Here is a 24,053-nt window from a genome sequence, read left to right as displayed (position 1 = left end):
CAAGCAATGTTGCCACAGTGTATATACGGGTGAATGAGGCCTGCCAGTGTGGGGAGGTGGGATTTCATTCTGGAGTCTGTTTCCTCAATCACAGACCTCAGGTCTTTCTAAAAGCTGTTAGGAAGCCCTGGGGTAATCACAGGAGCTCTTCTAACGACCTTATAGTGTGGAGGAGAGGTCAAGGGTGTGTGTGTGCCAGCTTGTGTGTGGAATGACTTTGCAGACAGTTCTTCACCCACTCTGGGAAAGGCCCAAGACAGGTTAGAAGGGTCCCCTCAAATGCCTGGAAAACTTGCACACCTTGGGGAGAAGTCTTCCCTCTCCTTCCCAGTATAATAGGGGTGTGGGAAGAACCAGAAAGGGAAAAGATATTAACAGCTTCTTTTAAATTAGTCTGCAGTGAACAGTGCCTTCCAAGCTAATCCCCAATGCCCTTGGACCGGTGTGTGAGTGGGGCTGACGGGTGGGGTCTGTCTTGGGTTTAGTTTCCAGAAACAGCCCACTCCAAAGGGGAAGGGAAAGGAGAGGGTCAGGGATGGGGCAAAAAGCATTTGGGGGACTTGCCCCCTCCTTCTGAAGGACCCTCAGCGATGACAGAGGGGGAGGAAGAAAAAGGATTTAGTGGGGGAGGGGAGGTTGGTAGGTCAGAGGGTGGGCACGGAAGAACCAGCTCCAAGTCTCATCAGGTAGAGATGGCGAGTTGTGGGAGGGGCATGGGATGGGGTTATGGATACTGAGGTTATTGAAAAGGGAATCGAAAGAGGAGAGGGTGATGGGGGGAAGGGAACAAGCATGTGTTATGCGCCTACTGTGTGACCCAGCACCATGCAAAGTACTTTACTGGGGCTGGGGGGAGGGGAGATGTGATAGAAAATGGGGCGGAATGGAGATGCGGCAGGAGGGATGGATGCAGAGGATGCAGAAGATGCAGGGCTGCGCCTAGGCGTGGGGGATGGGCCCGCGGCCTGCAGGGAGCCTGGCCGGTCCAGGTCCGCATTGGCGCCTCAGCTCGCTCTACCAAGGGCCCAGGCCCAGTGGGGGGGAGAGGCGCCGGGGGGGCGCGGCGGCGGCGCGTGGGGAGGGGAGGAGAAAGAGGAAAGGGGGAGGGGCCGGGCTCGCGGGAGGGGAGGGGGCGGGGAGAACGCGACTAGACCGGCGTGGAAACTGCTGGAAAAACCGCAGCACCGCAGAAAGCCTCGCCATCCGCCGCCCAGATCGTCGGTAAAGAGTCCCGGAGAGTTCGCCCTTCCCCCAGCCCCTTCTTCCCGTGCTGCTGGGGGACGGGTGGAGCTACCCTGGCCTTTACTCCCTTTCCACGTTCTTTGTGGGGGGGGCGACCCTTTTTGGGGGAGGTTGTAAATGAAGTGCAGCCCCCTATCCTCCAAAGGTGTGCCTCCGCTATGATCTCCCTTCCCCTCCACGTGTGCCCCTCCCAGCTGCTCAAACCCCCTTCAGAAAAGCCCCTGGACTATTATGCCGCTCGATCCCTTATTTCTCTGCTCCCCCACGCAGATCTCGGGTGGGATGGAAGAGATCAAGGCTATCTCGTGGGTTAGAACCTCCCCCCATAAGTATGGTGGTGGTGTTGGGGGGGATACTAGTCTAAGCGGATGACTGCGCGTCGTGGGCAAGGTCCCGGAATCTTTCCTAAAGGCAGGTCACGCCGAGGGTCTCGCGACCCCTAGATCAGCCTCCCCCCCCCCAATCCCCCAGAGAGCCTTGTTCCGTCCTCTCCTTCCCCTCGCCCAAGCCTCCCGAGTACAGAAGCAGCTTCGGAATTAGAGGGCAGCCCCCGTCCTGACTCTCCACCGATTACGTCAGTGAGTCAGTCAATGAACCTTTCTTAAGCCCCTGCTAAAGGTCAGGTCCCCTTGAGCGCTGGGGATCTAAGGAGAAGCCAAAGCAGCTCGGACCCTGCTTCCTGGGAACTGGCAGGCTGATGCAGACAGTGCCCAGACAAGTTACATACAGAATGGGTGCCCTTGGGCAACTCGTTTCCCTGGCCCATGCTTCAGTTTCCTTATATGTAACGTAACTAGGTCTGTAAGGAAGGTTCTTTCTAATTCCATTAGCTTCGTTTCGAGAATCTGTGTATCCGTCTCTGTGGTTAGAGAGAGGGAGAAAGAAGAGAATGGAGGAGAAAACAGAGAATAGAGGAGAAAGCCTGGTGAGACCTCTGAGACTGCAGGTGTGCGGTCTGTGAGGCGGCCCCTTTAAGGCGGAGGGATTCGCTTGGGAAGCTCCGACGCCGTCGGTGAGCTGCCAATATATAGAGCGGGTGGGGGCGGCCGGCAGTTTCTCTTGTGCCAAGCTTCTCGGGGTACCTGGTCGTTGGAGCTGCTGGACTTAGCACTTCTTTGAACCGGCCTCCTTATCCACAAACACTCAAGGTGATGTATTTTTCTCTTTACATTTAATACCTTTTTTCTGTTTTTCTGGCTGCTTTCCTTTTTATATGTCACAACTGGTAAAATCTTTTAATACTTGCCCCCCCATCCCCGCCTAACGTTTTCAGTCGGCAAGGTGTTTTCACCTTTTTTTCCCCTGAAGCCACGGGAGGGTTCGAGAAGGGAGTGACAGACGCTCGGGGGCCCGTTAGTCGAGAGCCGAGTTCCCGGTGGGAGCGGGTTAGCACGTGGTGACCGCGCCGGTCCCTGCGGGATGCTGCCATGTTGGGCTCGCGCTGCCACTTCCGGCGGCTACGGGGAGCGAAAGGGGCCTTCGGCGCGTGAGTGGGGGGGCCGGCAGGGGTGACTCAGCACCGGGGGTGGGGCGATCCCCTTGCCAGGTCCAGTCCTTCGCTTACGGTTGCATCAGTACATTCGTTTTGGCTCTCCAGGTATCTTCTCTGGATTCGATTTTCTTCGGCCATGATGGCCACATTTTTCAGTAGGGGGAGGGGGGAGCGCGAGAAGGGAGGAGCAGGTTCTGGAACATTCCTGGGGCTCCTTCCCCGTCCCCTCGCGTCGGGCCCAGATTGTTCTGGAAGCTTCGGGAACCTCGCGCCCCGCCCAGGTGCCCGGATGCTGGGATGGCGCCCGAGCCCCCAAGCAGAGATGGCGGGGACGTTGTGCCCCTTCGGTGGAGGGGGGGGTTGTCCAACCCCCACCTGGAGGATCGGTCCCAGGCGGGAATACCTTCCTTCCCGGGGTGCCCCGTTTCATTTAGAGGGGTTGGAGACACAGGCGCAGTGTTCCTTTGTCCAAATCCTTTGTCATGCCTTGTAGTAGAGCTGGCTGTTATCCTGCGCCCCCCACCCCCACCCGAATGCGGGGGGCGGGGGCTGCTGCTCTTATTTGTGGTTACCTTGTGTTAGCTGGCACGAGGGAGGGAGGGAGGCAGGCCCCACCCCGAGAGGCGGCACTAGTCTAGCTGGTCTGAGCATTCCTGCTGAGCAGCGCCCCAGGGATGCTGGTACAGGTTTCAGTGCTTGGCTTTCGCTTTCCTCATCTCATCGAGCTGTGCTAAAAGGTCTTCCCATTTTAGTGTGGATTTAGAATGTTGTGTTCTTGGGGGGTCGGGGGAGGGGTGCTTATTATTTAGCATGCATTTTTAAACTGTGAGTGGGTAGATTTCCATTGGATTTCTCTTTCCTAGTTCTGGAGAATCTCAGCCTGGGCTTTTTTTCCAAATCATCAGTAGACTTTCTAGGCTGTTATAAAGCAGTAGTGAAATCTTTAAAGTTCATTTATTTCTCCGGATACAAAATTAGTGGGCTTGGTGGCTTCTGGAGAGTATAGAAACATTTATCCAATACTTTTTAGTCTACAGGGCATTTGCCTTTAGTCTCAGAGTCATTTGTCTCAAAACAACTAAGTTTTGTGTTTTGGGGTTTTTTATTATTGTTTAGCTTAATTATTAGGTAACTGAACCTGGTACATGGGTAGGAGTCATTGATTTTTGTCAGATAATAAATTCTTGTGGGAGATGAAGGGAAGCCAGATGATGATGGACTCTAGATTAATTGTATTCTTTTACATTTGAAGATGCCTGAAGAAGTACAGCATGGAGAGGAGGAGGTGGAGACCTTTGCCTTCCAGGCAGAGATTGCCCAGCTTATGTCCTTGATCATCAACACCTTTTATTCTAATAAGGAAATCTTTCTTCGAGAGATCATTTCCAATGCCTCTGATGTAAGTGTAACCTGGGGAGGGGATAGGAGGATGGTGGTTTCAATCACGTTTTCTTCTGGCTCTTAGTGAGATGATTAGTTATTGTGCATCATAGGTAGAAAGGAGCGCTATTCTGTGTCATGTGTAGGCAGTTTCTGATAATCAAATCCATGAATATGAACCTAATGGAGCAGTACAATTATAGGTAGTCAACATTGATGGTATTTAGGAAGAGGTGAAAAGCTAGGGTTTCTGAGTTGTAGGGAAGGGAAGGGATTGGTGTGGCTTGCAGGGATAGCTGATAGAGCTGTATTCTCTCTCCTAGGCCCTGGACAAGATCCGATATGAGAGTCTGACAGATCCTTCCAAATTGGACAGTGGTAAAGAGCTGAAGATTGACATCATCCCCAACCCTCAGGAGCGTACTTTGACCTTGGTGGACACTGGCATTGGCATGACAAAAGCTGATTTGATCAATAACTTGGGTACCATTGCCAAGTCTGGCACCAAGGCTTTCATGGAGGCTTTACAGGTATGACATCTGCCTTTGTATTTGTTCCTAGAGTTCCTTGATGCGGACCTTTTTTCTCTATATCCCCGATTTCTCTCTGTTCTTCAATGTAGGCTGGAGCAGACATCTCCATGATTGGTCAGTTTGGTGTGGGTTTTTATTCTGCTTACTTGGTGGCAGAGAAGGTAGTTGTCATCACCAAGCACAATGATGATGAACAGTATGCCTGGGAGTCTTCTGCTGGTGGCTCTTTCACAGTCCGTGCTGACCATGGTATGTAGCCTGGTTTGTCTTGGGTTGGATGGAATTTCTTTGAATTGGAATTTGTAGGTTAAGAAACTTAGGGGTCTTATTTATGTTGGTCATGTTTCTATTCCAAATAACATGTGACTGGTTAAATTTCTTATTTTAGGTGAGCCTATTGGCAGGGGCACTAAGGTGATCTTACATCTGAAAGAAGACCAGACAGAGTATCTCGAAGAGAGGCGGGTCAAGGAGGTTGTAAAGAAGCATTCTCAGTTCATTGGCTATCCCATCACACTTTATGTGAGTATTATACACTAGCCATTTATATATTCTTTTGTTTCTAAACATAGGTTGTGTTAATTCTAAGGGGTGACTTTTTTTTTTAATTTAACCATTTGGGTTAGTTTTGCTTTTAAATCTGTGCAGACCTAATTCCAACTAAACTGTTTCTGGCTGCTCCTTAGTTGGAGAAAGAACGAGAGAAGGAAATCAGTGATGATGAGACAGAGGAAGACAAAGAGAAAGAAGAGGAAGAACCAGCTAAAGATGAGGAGAAACCCAAGATAGAAGATGTAGGATCTGATGAGGAAGATGAAGGCAAGGACAAGAAGAAGAAAACCAAGAAGATCAAGGAGAAATACATTGATCAGGAAGAGCTGAACAAGACTAAGCCCATCTGGACACGTAACCCTGATGACATCAGCCAAGAGGAATATGGCGAGTTTTATAAGAGTCTCACCAATGATTGGGAAGATCACTTGGCAGTAAAGGTAAGAAAATCTTGAGTTGTGGAAAATTTAAAATAGTGCGTTTGGTTCAGACCAGATGAAATGCAAAATGGACTTGACTGCATTATTGAAGGGTCATCCTGAAGGGTTTTTTCCTCCTTGGAGAAACATTGAGTTCTAGGCAGCAGTTTTCTGAACCAAAATGAGAAAAATTGTTCTTTGCCTCCTCAGCACTTCTCTGTGGAAGGTCAGCTGGAATTCAGAGCTCTGCTCTTCATCCCCCGCCGGGCTCCTTTTGATCTCTTTGAAAACAAAAAGAAGAAAAACAACATTAAGCTGTATGTACGTCGTGTGTTCATCATGGACAGTTGTGATGAGCTTATTCCTGAGTATCTTAGTAAGTTCCTGTTCGTGATATTCTTTAATGGGGCTTACCATTGTTTCCTTTGTGAAGATTTTTGTACATGTTTAAGCATTTCTAACAAATAAGTAATTGGTTATTTTTATCTTGCTTTTTCCTAGATTTTATCCGAGGTGTGGTGGACTCTGAGGATCTGCCCCTTAACATTTCCAGAGAGATGCTGCAGCAGAGTAAAATCTTGAAGGTCATCCGTAAGAACATTGTCAAGAAGTGTCTAGAACTTTTCTCTGAACTGGCGGAAGACAAAGAGAATTACAAAAAGTTCTATGAGGCCTTTTCGAAAAACCTGAAGGTGAGCATCTTTAGACTGTTAAATAATTTTCTTGGTGTTTTTGGAATACTTGTCTAAATTGAGCAAAGGGGGTTGCCAGACAAGATAGTCTCAGCTGAACTTACTAATGTGTATCTGATGTCTCTTCTTCCAAAAGCTTGGAATCCACGAGGACTCGACCAACAGGCGCCGTCTATCTGAACTGCTACGTTATCACACATCTCAGTCAGGAGATGAGATGACTTCCTTGTCTGAGTATGTGTCTAGAATGAAGGAAACACAGAAATGCATCTACTATATCACTGGTGAGTTGAGACTGGGTTTACCAAGCTTGGGATTTGGGATATTGACAAGCTTGGGTGTTCTGACAGTGGCATGACAAGCCTGTCTCTAATCAATTTATAACTTGCAGGTGAGAGCAAAGAACAAGTGGCCAACTCGGCTTTTGTGGAACGAGTACGGAAACGTGGTTTTGAAGTAGTGTACATGACAGAGCCCATTGATGAGTACTGTGTGCAGCAGCTAAAGGAATTTGATGGAAAGACCCTTGTCTCTGTTACTAAGGAAGGGTTAGAACTTCCAGAGGATGAAGAAGAAAAGAAAAAAATGGAGGAGAGCAAGGCAAAATTTGAGAACTTGTGCAAGCTAATGAAGGAAATTTTGGATAAGAAGGTTGAGAAAGTAAGTGAAACTTGGGAATGGTAATGGATTTCTAAAAATATAGCCAGTGCTTGATCATAATTATACATGTACATGCTTACATATTTATGATGTCATGCCTGTGCTTCATGTGGCCCACTCTTCAGGCTATTGTGTTCTCACTGGTGGCTACTACTGAGAAGTTATAAATTTTTAAATGTTCCTAGGTGACAATCTCCAATCGGCTGGTGTCTTCACCCTGTTGCATTGTTACTAGCACATATGGCTGGACAGCCAACATGGAACGCATCATGAAAGCACAGGCATTGAGAGACAACTCGACAATGGGTTATATGATGGCGAAGAAGCACCTGGAGATAAACCCAGATCATCCCATTGTGGAGACTCTCAGGCAGAAGGCTGAGGCTGACAAGAATGACAAGGCTGTGAAAGATCTGGTAGTACTGCTTTTTGAGACAGCTCTGCTGTCTTCAGGTTTCTCCCTTGAAGATCCTCAGACTCATTCAAATCGAATTTACCGCATGATTAAGCTAGGTCTTGGTGAGTATAGTCTTGGGGCCATGACGGTCATGTGCATCTGAAATGATGGGTGGACGGGCAACACTGGGCCTATGTTGAGGAAGACCCGATTGCAAATTCTGCCTGAGACTTAAGTGACCTGCCCTGGGCTCATACACTTGTCAGCCCCAGTTTCCATATCTGTAAATCGGAGGTAGTTGTGAGGATAAAACTAAAAAGCATGTTGTAAACTTTGTAGACCAGCTGCATTAATGCAGGTGGAGTCTTAACAATTTAAGCTGTTTGAAAATGGGGGTTGGGTGAATGATTTTTAATTGGAGGTATTCAAGCAGAAGTGGAATTGGTTATTTGTGATTGTCCTTTGGATTCTTATTGGTAGGTAGGTGGCTCAGGAAAACAGTTTTTTGAGGGTTGGAAAGATTATTCAACACATGGTGTGTATTATGTAACCTTTTTCTCCCCAGGCATTGATGAGGATGAGGTGACAGCAGAAGAACCCAGTGCTGCTGTTCCTGATGAGATCCCTCCACTTGAAGGAGATGAAGATGCATCCCGCATGGAGGAGGTGGATTAGACAAAACCTCTGCGTCAAACCGCACCCCCTGTATAGTTCCCTGTGTTTTCCCACAGCAGCAGTAGAGGCCCTGTCCCTTGCCTGGCTCCATCTGCCAATGTCTAGTGTTATTTTTTTTTTTCCTCCTGTTTTCCAGTGTATTAGGGCAGGGCTTACAGGGTCCCTGTTCCCCCTCTCCTGATCTGGGGAGTAGGATGTTGTGTATTGTGGGCTGTTAATGTTTATTTTGTTCGGAAATTAAAAGTATGCAGAATAAAGAGAATGCAGTTTTTACATGGAACTCTTGCAGCCTCGTGCACTTAATTTACTGGGCAATCAGGTGGGAGGGGACCGTAGCTTGAGTTAAGAAAGGGAAGACCCCAGTATTACTTTAAACCTGAGTTTATTTCTCCTGGGAAGTTACGAAATCACCAAAATTGAAGTTCATTGGCAGGTAGCGCAGGTCTGCTTGTCAGTGAGGTGGTAACTGGAAGGCTGGTCCCCACCCTTTACCATATGCTCCCACCCTGTCCCCAATGCATACACAGGGTCCATCCCCCTTGCAGCATTTAATTGAGTAAAAGTTACATTTTGAAGTACCAGAATTTAGGCTTCACCCAATAAGGAGAGCTTATAAGCTGGATGGTGAGGCCATCTCCAGCAGCCTTCCTCCCCTCCACTGGGGACCAACAGCAACCTAGAACCCTTGTGCTTTTCTCACCAGGGAAGGGACATTTAGCTCTCAAGGGTCAGGAGGGATTAATTGGAGCCAGAGCTAGATGATGAGGTTGTGCTGGCCTGGCACTAGGGAGGGGAATTGGAATGAAGAGAACAGTAGAAACCGGTCAGCAGGGTGTAATAGCAGTTTCACAAACTGAATACTGAATGGGGGAGAGGGGAGAGGGCTGGGTTGATAAGAAAACCAGTACCTTGAAATCAGGACTCATGATTCTTAAGGCAAAGGTGGAGGTTGCCCCCAAGCCCCAACATTTGCAGGAGCTGGTGTGTGACATGAGAAGAAACACTTCCCCAGCCACAAAAGGAAGAAAATCCAAAAATAAAGGGATACTTCTTCTGAAGCTCCATTTTCTCTCGTCAGACCTTTTGTATTGGAGCCTCATTTGGAGGTACTTTCTTTCCCCGCTGCTTCAGGCGCCTTTTGGCATACACTCGAAGGAAGAGGGCAGAAAAAACAACTGCCATGCCCAGACCCCCTACCACAGTGACTGCGTGGTCATAAATAAGACAAGAAGAAAAATAGCAAAGGCCTGGCGCAGGGTCATGATAATAGTGAAAGTGGCAGCACCAAACTGCCCAATGGTATAAAAAATGAAGAGCTGGCCAAAAGCTGAACATATGGACAGCAACAGGGCATGGGCAGCAAACTCTCCATGTCGCCCCATGAACCTCATTGCCTCCACCAGAGCCCCTTGCTGTATCAGTGAGCCCACTGTGAGGAGACAAGAAAAGAGGTTGACCCCAAACATCATCTGCACTGAAGACATCTTGTAAGCAAATAGGGCATCTTGCCAATTGGAGGTAAAGCTGTCAAAAAGGATGTAACCAGCAAGCAGGATGAAGCCTGAGAGCGTGGTGGCTGGGGAAAAGTAGTGCTCTGGCCCATTGGACAGCAGGAACATGCTTACCCCAATAGAAATGAGGCCAGCAGTCAGGTACTCCCAGTGTTCATAGCTGCGATGGGACACCAGTTTACCCATCAGCATTACAGGGATCACTTTGGAGGCCTTCGCCAGCACCTGTGTGGGGAAGCTAACAAACTTGAGGGCCTCATACTGGCACCAGCTGCTAAGGATGTTGGAGAGGCTGGCAAAGGAATATCGGTACATGGGTGCCCCGTGCCGGGGCTGTTTGAAGAGCACACAACACAGGCCAGCCACCATCAGTGCTAGCACTCTGTTCATCAGCACCAGGAACTGGGAGTCAGTGAAACGCTCTCCAGGCATTTTATCTGTAGCCCCATAGTTTCGTGTCATTACTCGCTCCTGTAGTACACCCCAAGTCAGGTATGATGCCTGGGAGAAATAGGAGACAGAAGTTAGGAAACCCATTAACAGGGTAGAGCAGAAGAGGCCAAAAGTGGGGAGAAAGATACAGAGGAGAGAAAAGAGGTGAGGTGAGTCTAGGAAGCAAAACAGATGACAATCCTCCCTTTCCAGAGAAAAGCCAATACCACTATTAAAATACAATTATCTCTTGCTTTAGAATCCACTCCCAGTTATTTTTATAAACGCTTACAGGGACTAGACAGTCATTCCCACTGCTTTTACACATTTAAGTCAGAAATTAATTGACATGTAGAATCAGCCCTGCACCTGTTTTCTTTGATTCTGCTTCCAGAGTCTTGCATGACTACAATGGACAATAGGTAGCCTAGCCACTGCTACCCTGAGGAACCATGGGGAACTGGAAAAGCACAAGCTCCATCTGCAGGACTTGTTCTGAGAATGTTCTAATCACTGCTTAGTTACTGTGATTTCATGGCTTTGTTCTCTATTGCTTCCAATTTTGTATATCTCACCTAATACTTGCCTTTGATTTTTATACAAATGTTTAAGCTTGCCTAGTTTGCCTTGATAAAGGTGAAATCATAATGCTTTGAGTTAATTTGTCGATATAGGGGATCAGTACAGAGAGGGGGTATGTATACATACATACATACATACATACATACACACACACACACACACCCCCCTGTATTCCTAAGTCAAACAAATGTTAATCAGAACAGGTGAGTTAACAGTATTACTGAAATAGACATATTCATTATAATCTAACTTAATCCAACTATAAGAGGCAGAGAGGTGCACAAGGATCACTCCCACCTCTTTTCTAAACACTGACTGCCCAAAGGTAACAAAATAGAGCATCAATAGAATCTAGGTCCTCTGCTTAACATCCAAGAAATCTCCCTACTAGATCCTCCATGGTCAGCATTATATTTGGGAAAATAAATCTTAAAGGGGATGGGAATAAGAACGGGGAGGTTGTCAGCACAAACCGACAATACCCTTCAACCTGTTCTCCTTGAGTCTCTTCTCTCTAGGTCTTAATGACATCACTCTTTCCAGGTTCTCCCTCCTGCCTATCTAACTGTTCCTTCCCAGCCTCCTCTGCTGGATCTTTGTCCAAGTCATGTCCACTAATGTTAGGTGTCCTCCACGGCTCTCTCTATACTGTGTTCTCTTCTCCCTTTATATTATTTCATTTTGTGATCTTATTGGCTCTTTCTCTCCTCTGACACTGTCATCACCCTAGGGCAAGCCTCGTGACCTCACAACCTGTCTCAAGTTTGACCACTCCAGTCCATCTTCCATTTAGCTGCCAAACTGATCTTAAAGTGCAGGTTTGATTGACCTAATCACCCTCTTATTCAATATGCTTTAGTGCATCCCTATGTCCTCTAGGATAGAATATCAAATACTCTGTTTAGCATTCAAAGCCCTTCATAACCTGTCCAGTCATCTTTCATCTCACATTCCTCCACCTACTCTTCGATCCAGCAACACTGGCTTCCTTGTTGTTGTTAAAGAAGTCTTTCCCCCTCCCAACACAGGGCATTTCACCCATGCCTAGAGCACTCTCCTTCGCCATCTCCTTCTGCCTTCTTTCAAGTCCTGGCCAAAATTCTGCCATCTTCTACAAGAAACCTTTCCTGATCCCTCAATTCTAGCACCACAACTCTTGATTTTCTCCTAATTTATTTTGTATATAGTTTGTACATAGTTGTTTGCATGTTGTCTCTCCCATCAGAATGGGAACTCCTTGAAGGCAGGAATCGTCTTTTGCCTTACAATCCTAGCACTTAGCACAGTGTCTAGCAACTGTAAGCATTTAACAAAGGCATGTTGACTGACAAGCTACAGAAACGCTCACTCCGTAGCCCAACTTTACAGTCTAAAGCATAGATTATTAGAAGGGATAGATAACCCACATCCCCTCACCAGTGAGATATGGCACATTAGACCTGCCGCTCATAGCACCACGGTGGTATGGAAAGAATGATTTGGGGTCAGGGGACTTGGGTTCCAGAGTTCTGCCACAGTGAGTGTGTGATGTTGGACAAGTCTCTTCATATCTCTGGGCCTCAGTTTCTTCATCTGTCAAACTGAAGGGGTTGGACTAGATGACATCTAAGGTCTTTCCCAGCTCTAAAGTCTCTGTCCCTTTGACTGAGAACCAGCTGACCAGCCCTCCTCACTCTTCCTCCAGCCCCTTCCCTCCCACTCTATCTCTGAAGCCTAAACATCCTGTCCAGCACACTGGTACTGTGGGAAAAGAACAGAGGAAGAGGGAAAGAGTGCCCCTGCCTTTAGGAGAGCTCACAATCCAAGCAGGGCAACAGTGTTATTAGAGAGGGCAGCTAGGTGGCAGAGAGGGTACAGTGCTGAACTTGGAGGCAGGAAGATCTCAGTTCAAATCCTGCCTCGGACAAGGCCTAGCTGTGTGACTCTGCCTCAGTTTCTTCAACTGCAAGATGGGGACAATAACTGTATTTACTTTGCAAGGTTGTAGTTGAGGATCAAAGGAGATTTTACACAACCTATTAGTGTAGTTAGTATAATGCCTACACCACAGAGAACCCACTATCAGAATCTGTCTTTCTTTTCTTCCTAATCTGACCTTTTTGGTGTATACCCCAGTCTGATGCTGCAAAATATTTGATGGAAAGTAGAGCACAATCTAAGGGCTTCAGGGCCCATGTTAGTAGCACAACCAGCCTACTACTGGTTAACAAGCCATTCAAAGAAAGCCAAGCAATCAGCACCTCAGCCAAGCAGCCCCTTCATACTGAACCCTGGACCCCATCCATGCTGGAAACAGTTAAATCGACCTACCTGAAGCCCCCCAGTACAGAAAAGCAGCTTGAGGAGCTGTCGAGTTCTGGTGGTTTCTGTCAGTTCTGGCCGAGGAACTGCTGGGGCCTCATCTGAAGGCTTGAGCTCATTGCCAAAAACACAGTCCCGTATAACAGGGAAGCAAAGGCCCCGGCCTGGGGAAGGGGTTTAGTAGGATCAGGATCACTGCCATAGTTTCCCACCGCCCCCATCGTGATTCCACTGGACCCAAACACCCCTGCTCCAACCTTCTGCCCCACAGACCACAAATCCTTTTCTTAAACACACCTGTCTCCAGATAATTCCTTCGCTTGAAGTACTGGACCAGGAAGTAGCCAGGCACCATAAGGCTAGCATAGCCAGCAGCATTCACTAGGAATCTGACCAACCAGAACTCGGTCCAGTGTTCTGGGGCGGCCTCCAGAACCTCCCCTCCCATTCCCAGAGTGGGGAAAGTGACCAGCACCAACACTGCCCACCACCTGCAAAGAAAAAGATGAAAACGAGTCTGTGTGAATCCATGGGCTATCTTCCTCCGACCCCTGAGGCCTCACACCTTCCTCCATCCTCACGGAACTCCAGGGAGCAGCCCCTACGGGTGAAAGCCGGCTTCCCATCCTTCACTCTGATTAGGCTCCCAAGTGGTCTCTACTCAGCAGGGGAAAGGGGGGAATGGGGAGCCCACCAAAGAGCCTTCTCTCCCTGCAGCCTGAACAAAGATGTTCTCTTTGGGGCTGGGGGTGGGGTGGTGGCTGGCCTGGCAGTAGGGCGCCCCTCCCTCCCTAGTCCCCAGGGATGGGCCCGCCCCTCGGGCTATACAAACCCCCTCTGTTCCCTGCTCAGGCTCACCGAGCATCCGTCCCCGCCGCGGCTGGGCAGCAACCTTTCCGCCGCCCATCCCCATCCCTGCTCCTCTCGCCCTCCTTATCTCCCTCCTCCTCCTCCTCCTCTTCTTCCTCCCCTCCCCGTTCCCCCCTCCGCGGCGGCTTCCTCTTCGCCCGCTACGTTCCGAGGGCGGTCACGTGGAGGATGAAGGGATGGGTCACGTGGGGGGCCCGGCCGCTCGTGCTCACCTGCGTTCCATGGTCGCGACCGCCGCGGGGGAGGGGGGGGAGGGGAATCCGGGGCACACGGGGGAGGGGGGGAAGGGAGAGGGGGAGGATTCTGAGGTTCCCGGGGAGCCGCCGCCGCCGCTTCCTCCTCCTCCTCCTCCTCCTCCTCCCCTAGACTTAAGCGGCGGCCGGAAGTGTCATACACTAACCTCCCCGCCTCCCGGGGCTCCTCCGGCTCCTGCCACGCAACACAGCCTGGAGCAGGCGCCGCCCCCACTGCAGCGCCGCCCGAAGGGTGGGAGGGGGAATGCAGCCTCGGGGCCCCACCGGGACCCTGCCTCGCAGCGCCCCCTCGCGGTCTATGGGGGAGCTTCAGCTCCGCGGCAGAGAAGACAGCGTTCAGGGCCTGGAAGTCGGCTTCGGGGCCTACCAAGACTCTGCCCCAGCTGCGCCATCTCCTGATCTACAGGGGAGCTTCAGCTCCGCGGCGCAGAGAAAACAGCATTCAGCGCCTGAGCCAGCCTGTGGGACGACCAGAACCCTGTCCCGCAACGCCACCTCGTGGCTTGAGGAGGGAACTTTAGCTGAGGCACCTTCAAGAGAGTCTGAGTCGCCCACTGTCCCTGGAAATCTGCAACCCCCTTCTCCACTACCACGCCCGTGGTGCCCTGAGAGCCTCAGGATCGTTTTCTTCCCACTTGACTCATCCCCCTTCCACCCATTTTTCCTCAGAGGCAATGAAATTTTTCTATCCTTCCACCTCAACTTCCTTCTATAGAATGAGGAAGGTCTAAAAGATTTTTTGGTTACTTCCAGGCTTTGATATTCTATTTGATATTTGCTGCACTGGCTGAAGTCCTTGTTCTGTTTCAGACTCCAAACAGATCCTTCCTCCCCACGCCACCTCTTTCCCTGGCAAGTTTCCGAGTCCCAGCTAAAATCCCACCTTCCACAGAGAGCCTTTCCTGTTCCCCTCTAATTCTTGCACCTCCCATCTGTTGTTTATGTCCAATGTATATATCTTGTTTGTGTAGAGATGTTTGCATGCTGTCTCCTCCATTAGATTGTAAGCTCCTTGAGGGCAGGCACTATCTTTTGCCGTTCTTTGTAATCCCAAGGCTTAGTACCAGAGCTCTGCAATCTAGTAGGCACTTAATATTTACTGACTCACTGATTTAACAAAACTGCACACACATACACTGCGTCCCCCCCCTTTTGTAGACCCTTATTTCTTCATGCCCCAGTGGAATAAACTAGTTTTGATGTCAGAAGCCCTTTGGACCTCGACCAAGTCATTTCTTCTGAGCCTGTTTATTAATTTTTAAGTTGAGAGGGGAAGGGAACAAACATTTATATAAGCACCTGCTATGTGCTAAGCACTATGTTATGTGCCTTATACATATATTATCTCTTTGATCCTCAGAACTAACCTGCAAAGTAGATACTATTATTATCCCCATTTTACAGTTGAGGAAACTGAGGCAGACAGAGTCACATAGTGTCTGAGACAGGATTTGAACTGAGATCTTCCTGCCTCCAAGTTCAGCATTGTACCCTCTCTGCCACCTAGCTGCCCTCTCTAATAATAATACTGTTGTCCTGCTTGGATTGTAAGCTCTCCTAAGGGCAGGGGCACTCTTTCCCTCTTCTTCTGTTCTTTTTCCACAGTACCAATGTGCTGGACAAGAGGTTTAGGCTTCAGAGATAGAGTGGGAGGGAAGGGGCTGGAGGAAGAGTGAGGAGGGCTGAGCAGCTGATTCTCAGTCAGAGGGTCAGAGACTTTAGTGCTGGGAAGGACCTTAGATGTCATCTAGTTCAGTTTGAGAGACGAAGAAACTGAGGCCCAGAGATATAAAGAGACTCGTCCAACATCACACACTCACTGTGGCAGAACTCAGATTGGAACTCAGGTTCCCTGACCCCAAATCCATTGCTCTTTCCATTATACCATAGGGCTCTCCCTTTTTATCTTCCTTCCCTTTTCTATCTAGGATTACTCCCTGAGTCTTCTGACCTGTCATCTGATTTGCTGAGAAAATATTTTTAAAAATCAAGAGAGAGAAGGAGATGGGCGAAAAACAGTCAAAACACTCTGCTTTTTTAGTGTCATATCATTCCCCTTCCTCAAAACACAGTCCAGGATTTCTCTCACAAAAGTCCCTTAAACAACTCTTTCCTACTAATCCTCAGCAACAAGATGGGGTTTTCCTACAGGACAGACTCCTGGTGATGCCTCATCCTCTTCCCTCAGCCACCTGCTTGCTCTGGAAGTGTTCCCAGTAACAGGGCTACAGCCCCTGATACACCAGCATGGATTGTGTCTCTGGTTCCATATTTGTAAAGTGGAGAGAGGACCCCTGCTGTTGCAAGCATCTCACTACTCCTTCCTGTGATGACGAGTCTAAGAAAGTTGACTTCCTCCCAAAAAAATTGCCTCTGTGATGTAATTTCTTTGACTGTTCCTTGGAATCCTGAGTCCTCTGAGCTCTTAGAGATTCTGCTCAGCCTGTGGCCATCAATCCCATCTCTCAGTGGCCCTTGCACCCACGCCAACTCCTTCTGTGGTAGGACATTGAAGACAGTGAAAGGCCCAGAGCAGCTGCTCATCACCCTGGTGAGCTGGAGTGCCCAGCTGAGGAGGCTGGGTTGAGGAAGGAGGCCATAAGGGCCCAGGCCTGACTTCAGTCAGTACATAGCAGTGGCTTCCCAGAAATCTTCAGGTCATCAAAGGGCAGGAGAGTGAGAGGCTGGAGGGAGAGAAGAGAGAGACAGGGAGGTTAGAGGGGGTGGGGTGGGGGTGGGGAAAGCACAAACATGTCAAGGGTGTGAGCTGGAGGGAAGGAGACGGAATTCCCAGAGTCTGTTGGAGTGGGCAGAAATCCAACAGCAACTCTCCAATTCTTTCTCAGGAAGGATTCTTGGGATTTTTTGAGTGAAATCAAGAAATTGACCAACAGCTGTCCCAACACATGGGCGGCCCCTATGGGCTTAAGGTTCATGCAGATGCAGGCTAGAACTGGTCTAACTCTTTCATTTTATGGAGGAGAAAAGTAAGGCTCATTCAGAGAAGACCAGAGCGGAGACCAGAATCCAGGTCTTTTTACTCCTAGGTCAGTGTTCTGGGGGGACAGAGTGGGAGAAAGACTGTACTTACATCTTCAGCTAGGTCCTGTGGTGTCTCATCTTCGACATTCCGAAGCAAGGAGTCAGCACCTGCCTGGCACAGAGTGGCAGCGATGCCCGACAGGTGGCGCCCGGCGGCCAGGTGGAGCGGGGTACAGCCATTGTGCATTCTGGCATCCACCCGAGCCCCTGCCCGAAGCAGGAACCGAACTAATGCCCTGTCCTGTGTCTCCACGGCCAGGTGAAGGGCGGTCTTCCCACTGGTGCCCTCCTATTGGGGATTAGAGACATCACTGATCAGTCCGCTGGTCAACTAGCTTTCACTAAGCACTTAGCATGTGCAAAGCACTGAGAATACAAATAGAAGGAGAAAGACAGTGTCTGCTCTTAAGGACCTTACATTGTAATGGTGGAAAACACATAAAAGTAGGGAGGGATGGTGGAAAATGTCCAGAGGACAGCCAGGAGAGGAGCTAGTTACATTCACCTGGTCCGAGGGGCACAAGCCTCAGCCCCTTCTTCCCCTCCCCAACCCTGCCCCCATATCTCTGCTATAGCTTCCTCCTTGGAGCCACTGAGGAAGGAGGGGACTCCCTGGGTACTATGGACACTCAACTGAGAGTCTAAGATTGACTGGAAAAGGTGAAGGCCTGGCTACCTCACCTGGATGTCGATGTCAGCCCCATTCTGGAGAAGCAATTCCATTAGCTGCCGATTTCTCTGCAAAGTAGCAAGGTGTAGGCAGGCTAGGCCTGGGGAGGAAGGAAAGGGGGGAGTTAAGTTATCACCCCCTATCATGTTAGGAGCTCACGTAGGTAATAACAACGCTAACAACAATGCTTTAAGGTTTGCAAAGCACTTTATGTTATTTGGTCCTAACAATAATAATTCTTTAAGGTTTGCAAAGCACTTCATGTTATTTGGTCCTAATAATAACAATTCTTTAAGGTGTGCAAAGCACTTCATGTTATTTGATCCTAATAATAATAATTCTTTAAGGTTTGCAAAGCACTTTACTTATGTTATTTGAGCCTCACAACAACAGTACAAACTAGGTATATTATCCCCATTTTACAGATGAGGAAACTGAGGCTGAGAGAGGCTAAATGTCAAGGCCAGGGTGACAGTTGGTAAGTTTGTGTGGAACCTAAGTATTCCTGTCTTCAGGTCCAGCCCTAAAAGCTCTTTGTTTCTTCTTTGTGTGATCTCCTATCACAAGTGAGTAATCATCCCATCCCCCTCCTTCAGCAGACACATCATCCCACCTTGCCAGTTTTGCAGCCGAAGCTCGGGATGATGGTGTTGGCTCCGACCTCGATCAGGTATGGCCTCCAAGAGGTATCGAGCGCAGTCCACGTGCTGGTGCTGACAGGCCAGGTGCAAAGCTGTGTCCCCATGCCTGTCCTGCAGTGTCTGGCTTGCTCCTTTCTGCACGAGGGCCCGGACTGTGTTGGGCTGGTCCAGGTACACTGCCAAGTGCAGGGCAGTCTGTAGGCACCAGATTAGGGAAAGACAGGTGGGGGAGGGAGGTGTAATAGAGGCTATTCTCTCTAATCCTCTGCCTCTGGGCAATACTTAGATCTCCTACAATTTCCCCTTTTCATTCCCAGAGGTCAAGTTCTCATAAAGAGTCTATACAGAGCATCCAGAGGGAATAAGTGGATTTCCTTTTCCATAGAAGCTTCATCAAAACCTTATTTATGGGTCTCCCCTGGAGATTGGAGCTGGGATGGGAACAAACATAGGGCCCTTCAGGGCCCTAACCTCAGAGTTAACATACACACACATTTTTATTATTTACAAAGAACTTTTCACAACAACGCAGGGAGGTTTACAGGACAGAGAGGGACTAAACCTGGGATTTCATTGGCAAAGTGAACTGCTCTGGGAGGAAACTTCCTTGATCAGTGCATTTCATACTTTCTTTACAACTTATTTTTTTGTTTGTTTTTGGAGGCAATAAGGGTTACATGACTTGCCCGAGGTCACACAGCTACTAAATATCTGAGGCTGGATCTGAAGTCTTCCTGACTCCAGGCCCAGGACTCTTATCTACTGAGCCATCTAGTTTGCTCATAAAATAAATAACAAAATTCTCATAAAACCCCTAGCTTCCTTCAAAGCTCAGTTTAAATGCCACCTCCTATAGGAAGCCTACCCTGATTTCCACCACCTATCCCCTCCCCACACCCAGATACTAGTGACCCCCTCAAAGAAATCACTTTGTTCTGTATTTTATATCTACTTTTCTATGCAGGAGAGATAGCTGTAGCCGCATGAATGCGAAACTAGCCTTGGAGCCAGGAAGTCCTAGGTTCAAATCTTGTCTCAGGGACTTACTAATTATATGACCCTAGGTAAATCACATAACTTGTACCTATCTGTGCCAGTTTCCTCAGCTATAAAATGGGGATAATAATAAGACCTGCCTCCCAGGGTTGTTATAAGGATCAAATGAGTTAATATGTGGAAAGGGCTTTGCCTCCAACCACACAGGATGAAGGCAAGGTACCTCCCTAAAGTACAGCAGAGATGTCTTACTGCATCGGAACAGGGAGTCGCTTTATCCTCGCAGGGCCAGTCGCTAGCCTTCCTGAGTTCGTGTTGTTTCTTTCCAATATAACGTAATCCCCTTGAGGGCAAGGACTGGTTTACAGTGCCAAAGGATAGTCAGGGTTTAATACACGCTCATAGAATGAACAATCAGGCCATGGCCCCAGGCTTTCATGGGGGAAGAACCAGTGAAGCTGCTCTGCTCAGGGAGTCTGTTGGCTGGGGTGGGGATAGGGCGGTGCCCTTGCATGGTCTTCATGCTTCATCTACCCACCTGAAAAAGGTCATTTTGTATGTCCAGGACTTCCTGGGGCAGTAGGGCTAGGCAGCAGAGCAGCACGGTAGGCGCCTCATGGATCACAGCCAGGTGTAACAGCCTGAGGGGAGGGAAGGCAGAGGGCAGGAGTGAGTGTCACAATGCCCAGGATTGGAAGCATGGGCTGCAGGTGGGATGGGAGGAGGAGGCTGGGCTGGAAAGCCATGGGACAACTATACAACAGGTAGGGATAGGAAGTGAAAGTCTGAGAGAGGAAATAGATAGAGGACAATGGATTTCCCCATCCTTCTTATGGGATCCAGGAGGGTTGGGGTCAGGGTGAAGACTGATTTGACTCCCCTCTTGCCCTACCATGACCCCTTTGTCCCTGCTCCCAAAGTTGCCCCTGTGAGTTAGCTCATAACCAAAGTGAAAAGAGGAAAGGGGGTTTCCAGAACCAATTCGTACTCCACCCCAGAAACTAGAAGAGGCAAGAATGAAGCATTAACTTTACCTCACCTTCCTCAGAGGACCCACCTACATCATCCCCAGAGACAAGAAGGAGATAAGGGGTACCCATTGAAGGAACTCCCTGTTCACTAATTATAGAGTGTCTGCTCCCACAGCTGGAGCAACAAGTCTGCTGGTGCCTGGTACAGACATTAAGTGTCTAGGTTGCCTCGGTGGCAACCTGGCGTATTTGCCCACGATTGCTCCTCCTACCCTTGAGGTTGGACACCTGACATTACCAGACCCATAGAGGTAGAGGGCAGGTGGTCTATTTGAAGACACACATGGTGGTGTAAGTGTTGGCTTAGCCCACCCTCCTACTACTGGAGAGGATGGGGTGGGGAGACAGATGGGAGGGAAAGTCCCAGGGACTGGGGTTTCCCCCCAACAGCTGGGAAAGAAGAAGTGGAAGGAAGGGGGCGGGGATAGCTTGCACCAGAACAGCTGGGGTGGGTCATCAAGGTAAATGGGTATACAAAGAGCCAAGGCTGGGGTCAGGGCTCAGACTGACAGCAGGGAGGGAGGGCTGGGGCTGGGACAGTTCTGGGAGGAGGAGCAGGCTCTGGAAATCCCCTTTCTGCTCTGAGCTGTGCTCTCTGGGTCACATTCCAGAAGCCACCTCCCTCCTTCCCTCATCTCCCTTCCTCTTTTCCCACTTCTCATACCTCCCCTACCCTAGACACCTCTGAGGGGAAGTACCCTCCCCCCACCCCCCAGCCTGACAACTCCATTAGGGGAACCCCTCTAGGGAACAAACCCAGAGTTCTCAACACCTAGCCCTGCACGCTAATCTCTTTATCCTGTCTTCTTCCTTCTTGATGCTTCTGAAAACCCCAGAAGTCAGTCTCAGGCTCTCATTCCAGTAATCTGACTTTCAATCCTATATATTATTTTACGTTTAACTCCCTCTCTCCAACTTCATGCATATTACACACACTCTTTGAAACAGTAGAAGATAATTGTCCAGTGGCATGCCTAAGGGCTAATCTCAAGGAGGTAGGGTGTAGGGGTCCTGGAGATACTGGTGCAGTGCTAGTCAGCCTAGACAGGGGTGGGCTCAGGACTAGAGAAGACCACCAGTTTTCAGGCATGTTGGGTGGCCTCAAGGCCAGGAGCAAGTAGAATTTCCCAATCCTCAAATTTCTTTTTAGCATATACTCCTTTGCACTGATCTACTCTTATCTTATTACCCTCTCCCTTATTCTGGTAGCCATTTATATATGTTTTGCTGCCCACTCCCACCCCACCCTATGCCTGAGGGCAGGGGCTGAGTTGTGACCCTCAGTATCTAGCAAGGTGCTTTACTTCTAGTAAACATTTAATAAAGGTTTGCTGAATCTGGAAGTTGGAGGGGGTGGGGCAGCATCTCCAACCCCTACCCCTAATCAAGCACATTTGGCTTTATATCCCAGTCTATCCTACTTCTCCTGGGCCGTTGGCTGAAAAAGGAATGTTAGGCCTAAAATTTCCCTAATCTCAAAGAAAGAGGATGGGGCAAGCACTCTCCCACCAGATAGCTTCTCCTCCCACCAGATAGCTTCTCCTCCCACCACAGGCAACCAGTTCTCCTTCCTCCCCATTCCCACCAGACCTTCACACATACATAGTTTTATACTCCCAAACAGCACCTAGGCTTGATGAAAGGAGGTTTGGGGGTGGGAGGGAGAGCACAGAACACTGACCTCATCCTTGACTTCCCCTTTCTCAGCCTAGGAAGAAGGGGCAGTAATAAGGCTAGAACTTGCCCTGGTCTATTTGATGTGAAGGGGTTACCCTCCCCCTCCCCTTACACTCACCCCTCAACCCTGATCTTTGCCCTCCAAGGGCCTTTGTGCCCTTTCAATCTCCCTAGGCCCAGACCCATTCCCACTACTACTTGGAAACTCCCACTTCTATAATCCTTTCTCTCTGTCCTCTCATTCAAATCCTGGGAAGCCTTACTTCCTGGGACTGGGTTGTCTAGAGACTGGGGGAGGGGAATAATTATAGATATTGAACAAACAGGGACTCCTCCTTCTCACTCCTTCCCCAACACAGAAAGAACCAGGTAAATTGGTTCATTCTTATTCTTAACTGATCGTGCAATATTATCTATAAAGTTGGTTGGTGGAGTTATTCATGAGGCTCTGTCAGTGAAATTGCTCTACAGTCTTGGGAGAAGAAGATGGTTGGCCAGCCAGCTCAGCCTGATCTGCCCTTCCAAACCCATGGCTACTAGTGGAAGGGCCATGTCAGGTTCTAAAATCTAGGTTGGAGGTAGAGAGCCCAGAAGGAGACAGGGCTTAAGTCTAGGGGTGGTGCCGTCACCAATGGGCCTTGGGGACAATAAACACCGGCCCCCCCCGCCCCCCCCCGTGACTCTTTGCTTTTTGGAGTAACACTGGGCTGTCCCGTTAGGGAAGGACCTCGATCACGAACCTCCCCCGGTGGACAGGCAAAATGGTGGAAGTGGACCCAGGCCATAAGGACCCCAAACTCACGTGTCTCCATCCTCAGAGATGTAGGTGAGCGCCTCCAGCTGCTGCGGGCTGAGCGTTCCCACCCGGACCTCCGGCTCGCGGGGTTCCCCGCCCTCCACGGCCTCGGGGCACCCCAGCGGGGGCAGAGGCTCAGTGAGCGAAGACGAGCCGTAGGCGGAGTCCATCCGCTCCCCATCTTCCTCCTTCAGGTCCCCTTGGTCCCTGAGGGAGGACGGATCCCGGTCCGAGGCTGGGGGCAGCCGTCTGAGGGCCCCGAGGTTAGGGGCGGCTCGGGCAGGGAGCGCAGCGAGCGCCACGACTCGATGCCCGAGTCGTACTGGCCCTCGTCGGGCTCGTCCGATCCCTTCCCAGGCTCCGACATAGCCTGCTCCTCTGCTGTCAGCTGTGCTCCCTCTCCGAATGCAGGGAGGAGATCCCTAGGCTCGCTCCGACGCCGTTCGGCTTGGGTTTGTTGGGGCGCAGGGCCTGGATGTTTCCCGAGGCCTCCTTCCCAGGTTCCGGGCTCTGAGTGTTGCAAGGGAAGCCTGCGACGCTGGAGGAGTGAGGCTTTTTCCCAGGCTAGGGAGGCTCCGAGAGATAAGTGGATGCTGGGCTCGAGGCTGGATGCGCTCCGGCTTGGATGCACGCAGCCAAAAGAAGGAGAGTGGGATGGCGGCGGCGGCTGCGAATGCTCCGAGGCTGGGGATACCTTCGTTTTCCCTTTCCTGCTTCTCAGACGGCCGGCTCCGGCCCCAGCTCCGCCCCGAATCGACTCATTGGCAGCGCCCGAGACCTGAGTGGGGCCTGGGACTCCCAGCCCCACGCAAGCTCCGCCGACAGAAACGCCCTTTGCTAGGAACATCCTATCCCAGGAACGCCCCGCCCCAGGTACGCCCCACCCCGCGGCACGCTCAGTCCCACCTAGGCTCCGCCCTCAGGACGCAAGGCGCCCAGAAACACCCTGCAGAAGAATGGCAGGGCTCCCAGGAACACCCCGGGAACACCTAGGCTCCTAGGAACACCCTGTCCTAAGCAACACAGTATAAGACAATAAATATTTATCGAGCAACTGCTCTATGTGCTGTGGGAGATAGATAGAGCGTAGATGAGATGGGTTCCCTACTTCTCACGGAGCTTTCGTAAGCTCATTGCGGAGTGTGGATTGTGTCTTTCTTTGTACTTATATCCCTAGCGCCTAGCACAGTGCCTGGCACATAGCAGGA

At 49.8% G+C, this 24,053-nt stretch overlaps 3 protein-coding genes across 4 annotated transcripts; 1 reads left to right on the top strand and 2 right to left on the bottom strand.

Annotated features, from left to right (window-relative positions):
* Nucleotides 1-2,280: 2,280 nt before the first annotated feature.
* HSP90AB1 (heat shock protein 90 alpha family class B member 1) lies at nt 2,281-8,322 on the top strand. Of its 2 annotated transcripts, none has more exons than XM_020993852.2 (12): nt 2,281-2,390; nt 3,987-4,133; nt 4,438-4,644; nt 4,737-4,896; nt 5,036-5,169; nt 5,334-5,639; nt 5,829-5,994; nt 6,120-6,310; nt 6,447-6,594; nt 6,702-6,970; nt 7,156-7,489; nt 7,933-8,322. In XM_020993852.2, exons 2-12 carry the CDS (start codon nt 3,987-3,989, stop codon nt 8,040-8,042), a joined length of 2,172 nt encoding a protein of 723 aa, XP_020849511.1. In that variant the 5' UTR covers nt 2,281-2,390; the 3' UTR covers nt 8,043-8,322. The 2 variants fall into 2 exon arrangements, with proteins under 2 accessions (XP_020849511.1, XP_020849512.1); XM_020993853.2 differs by lacking the exon at nt 2,281-2,390 and adding an exon at nt 2,769-2,839.
* An 85-nt stretch (nt 8,323-8,407) lies between these two features.
* Nucleotides 8,408-14,110, bottom strand: SLC35B2 (solute carrier family 35 member B2). The gene is given in 5 exon segments (XM_020993855.2): nt 8,408-9,274; nt 9,277-10,054; nt 12,878-13,032; nt 13,166-13,359; nt 13,951-14,110. Coding segments are annotated over 5 exon segments (1,296 nt in total). The 5' UTR covers nt 13,962-14,110; the 3' UTR covers nt 8,408-9,116.
* Nucleotides 14,111-16,006: 1,896 nt separating this feature from the next.
* Nucleotides 16,007-23,659, bottom strand: NFKBIE (NFKB inhibitor epsilon). Its single transcript, XM_020993854.2, is given in 7 exon segments — nt 16,007-16,676; nt 17,084-17,323; nt 17,716-17,804; nt 18,318-18,540; nt 19,880-19,982; nt 22,852-23,071; nt 23,074-23,659. Coding segments are annotated over 7 exon segments (1,080 nt in total). The 5' UTR covers nt 23,213-23,659; the 3' UTR covers nt 16,007-16,610.
* Nucleotides 23,660-24,053: the final 394 nt, after the last annotated feature.

This window comes from Phascolarctos cinereus, unplaced genomic scaffold, assembly GCF_003287225.1.
Source record: "Phascolarctos cinereus isolate Bilbo 61053 unplaced genomic scaffold, phaCin_HiC Scaffold_5;HRSCAF=322, whole genome shotgun sequence".
NCBI lineage: Eukaryota > Metazoa > Chordata > Mammalia > Diprotodontia > Phascolarctidae > Phascolarctos > Phascolarctos cinereus.
Note: the sequence above shows the minus strand (reverse complement) of the source record. Positions and strands in the feature narration are given on the sequence as shown.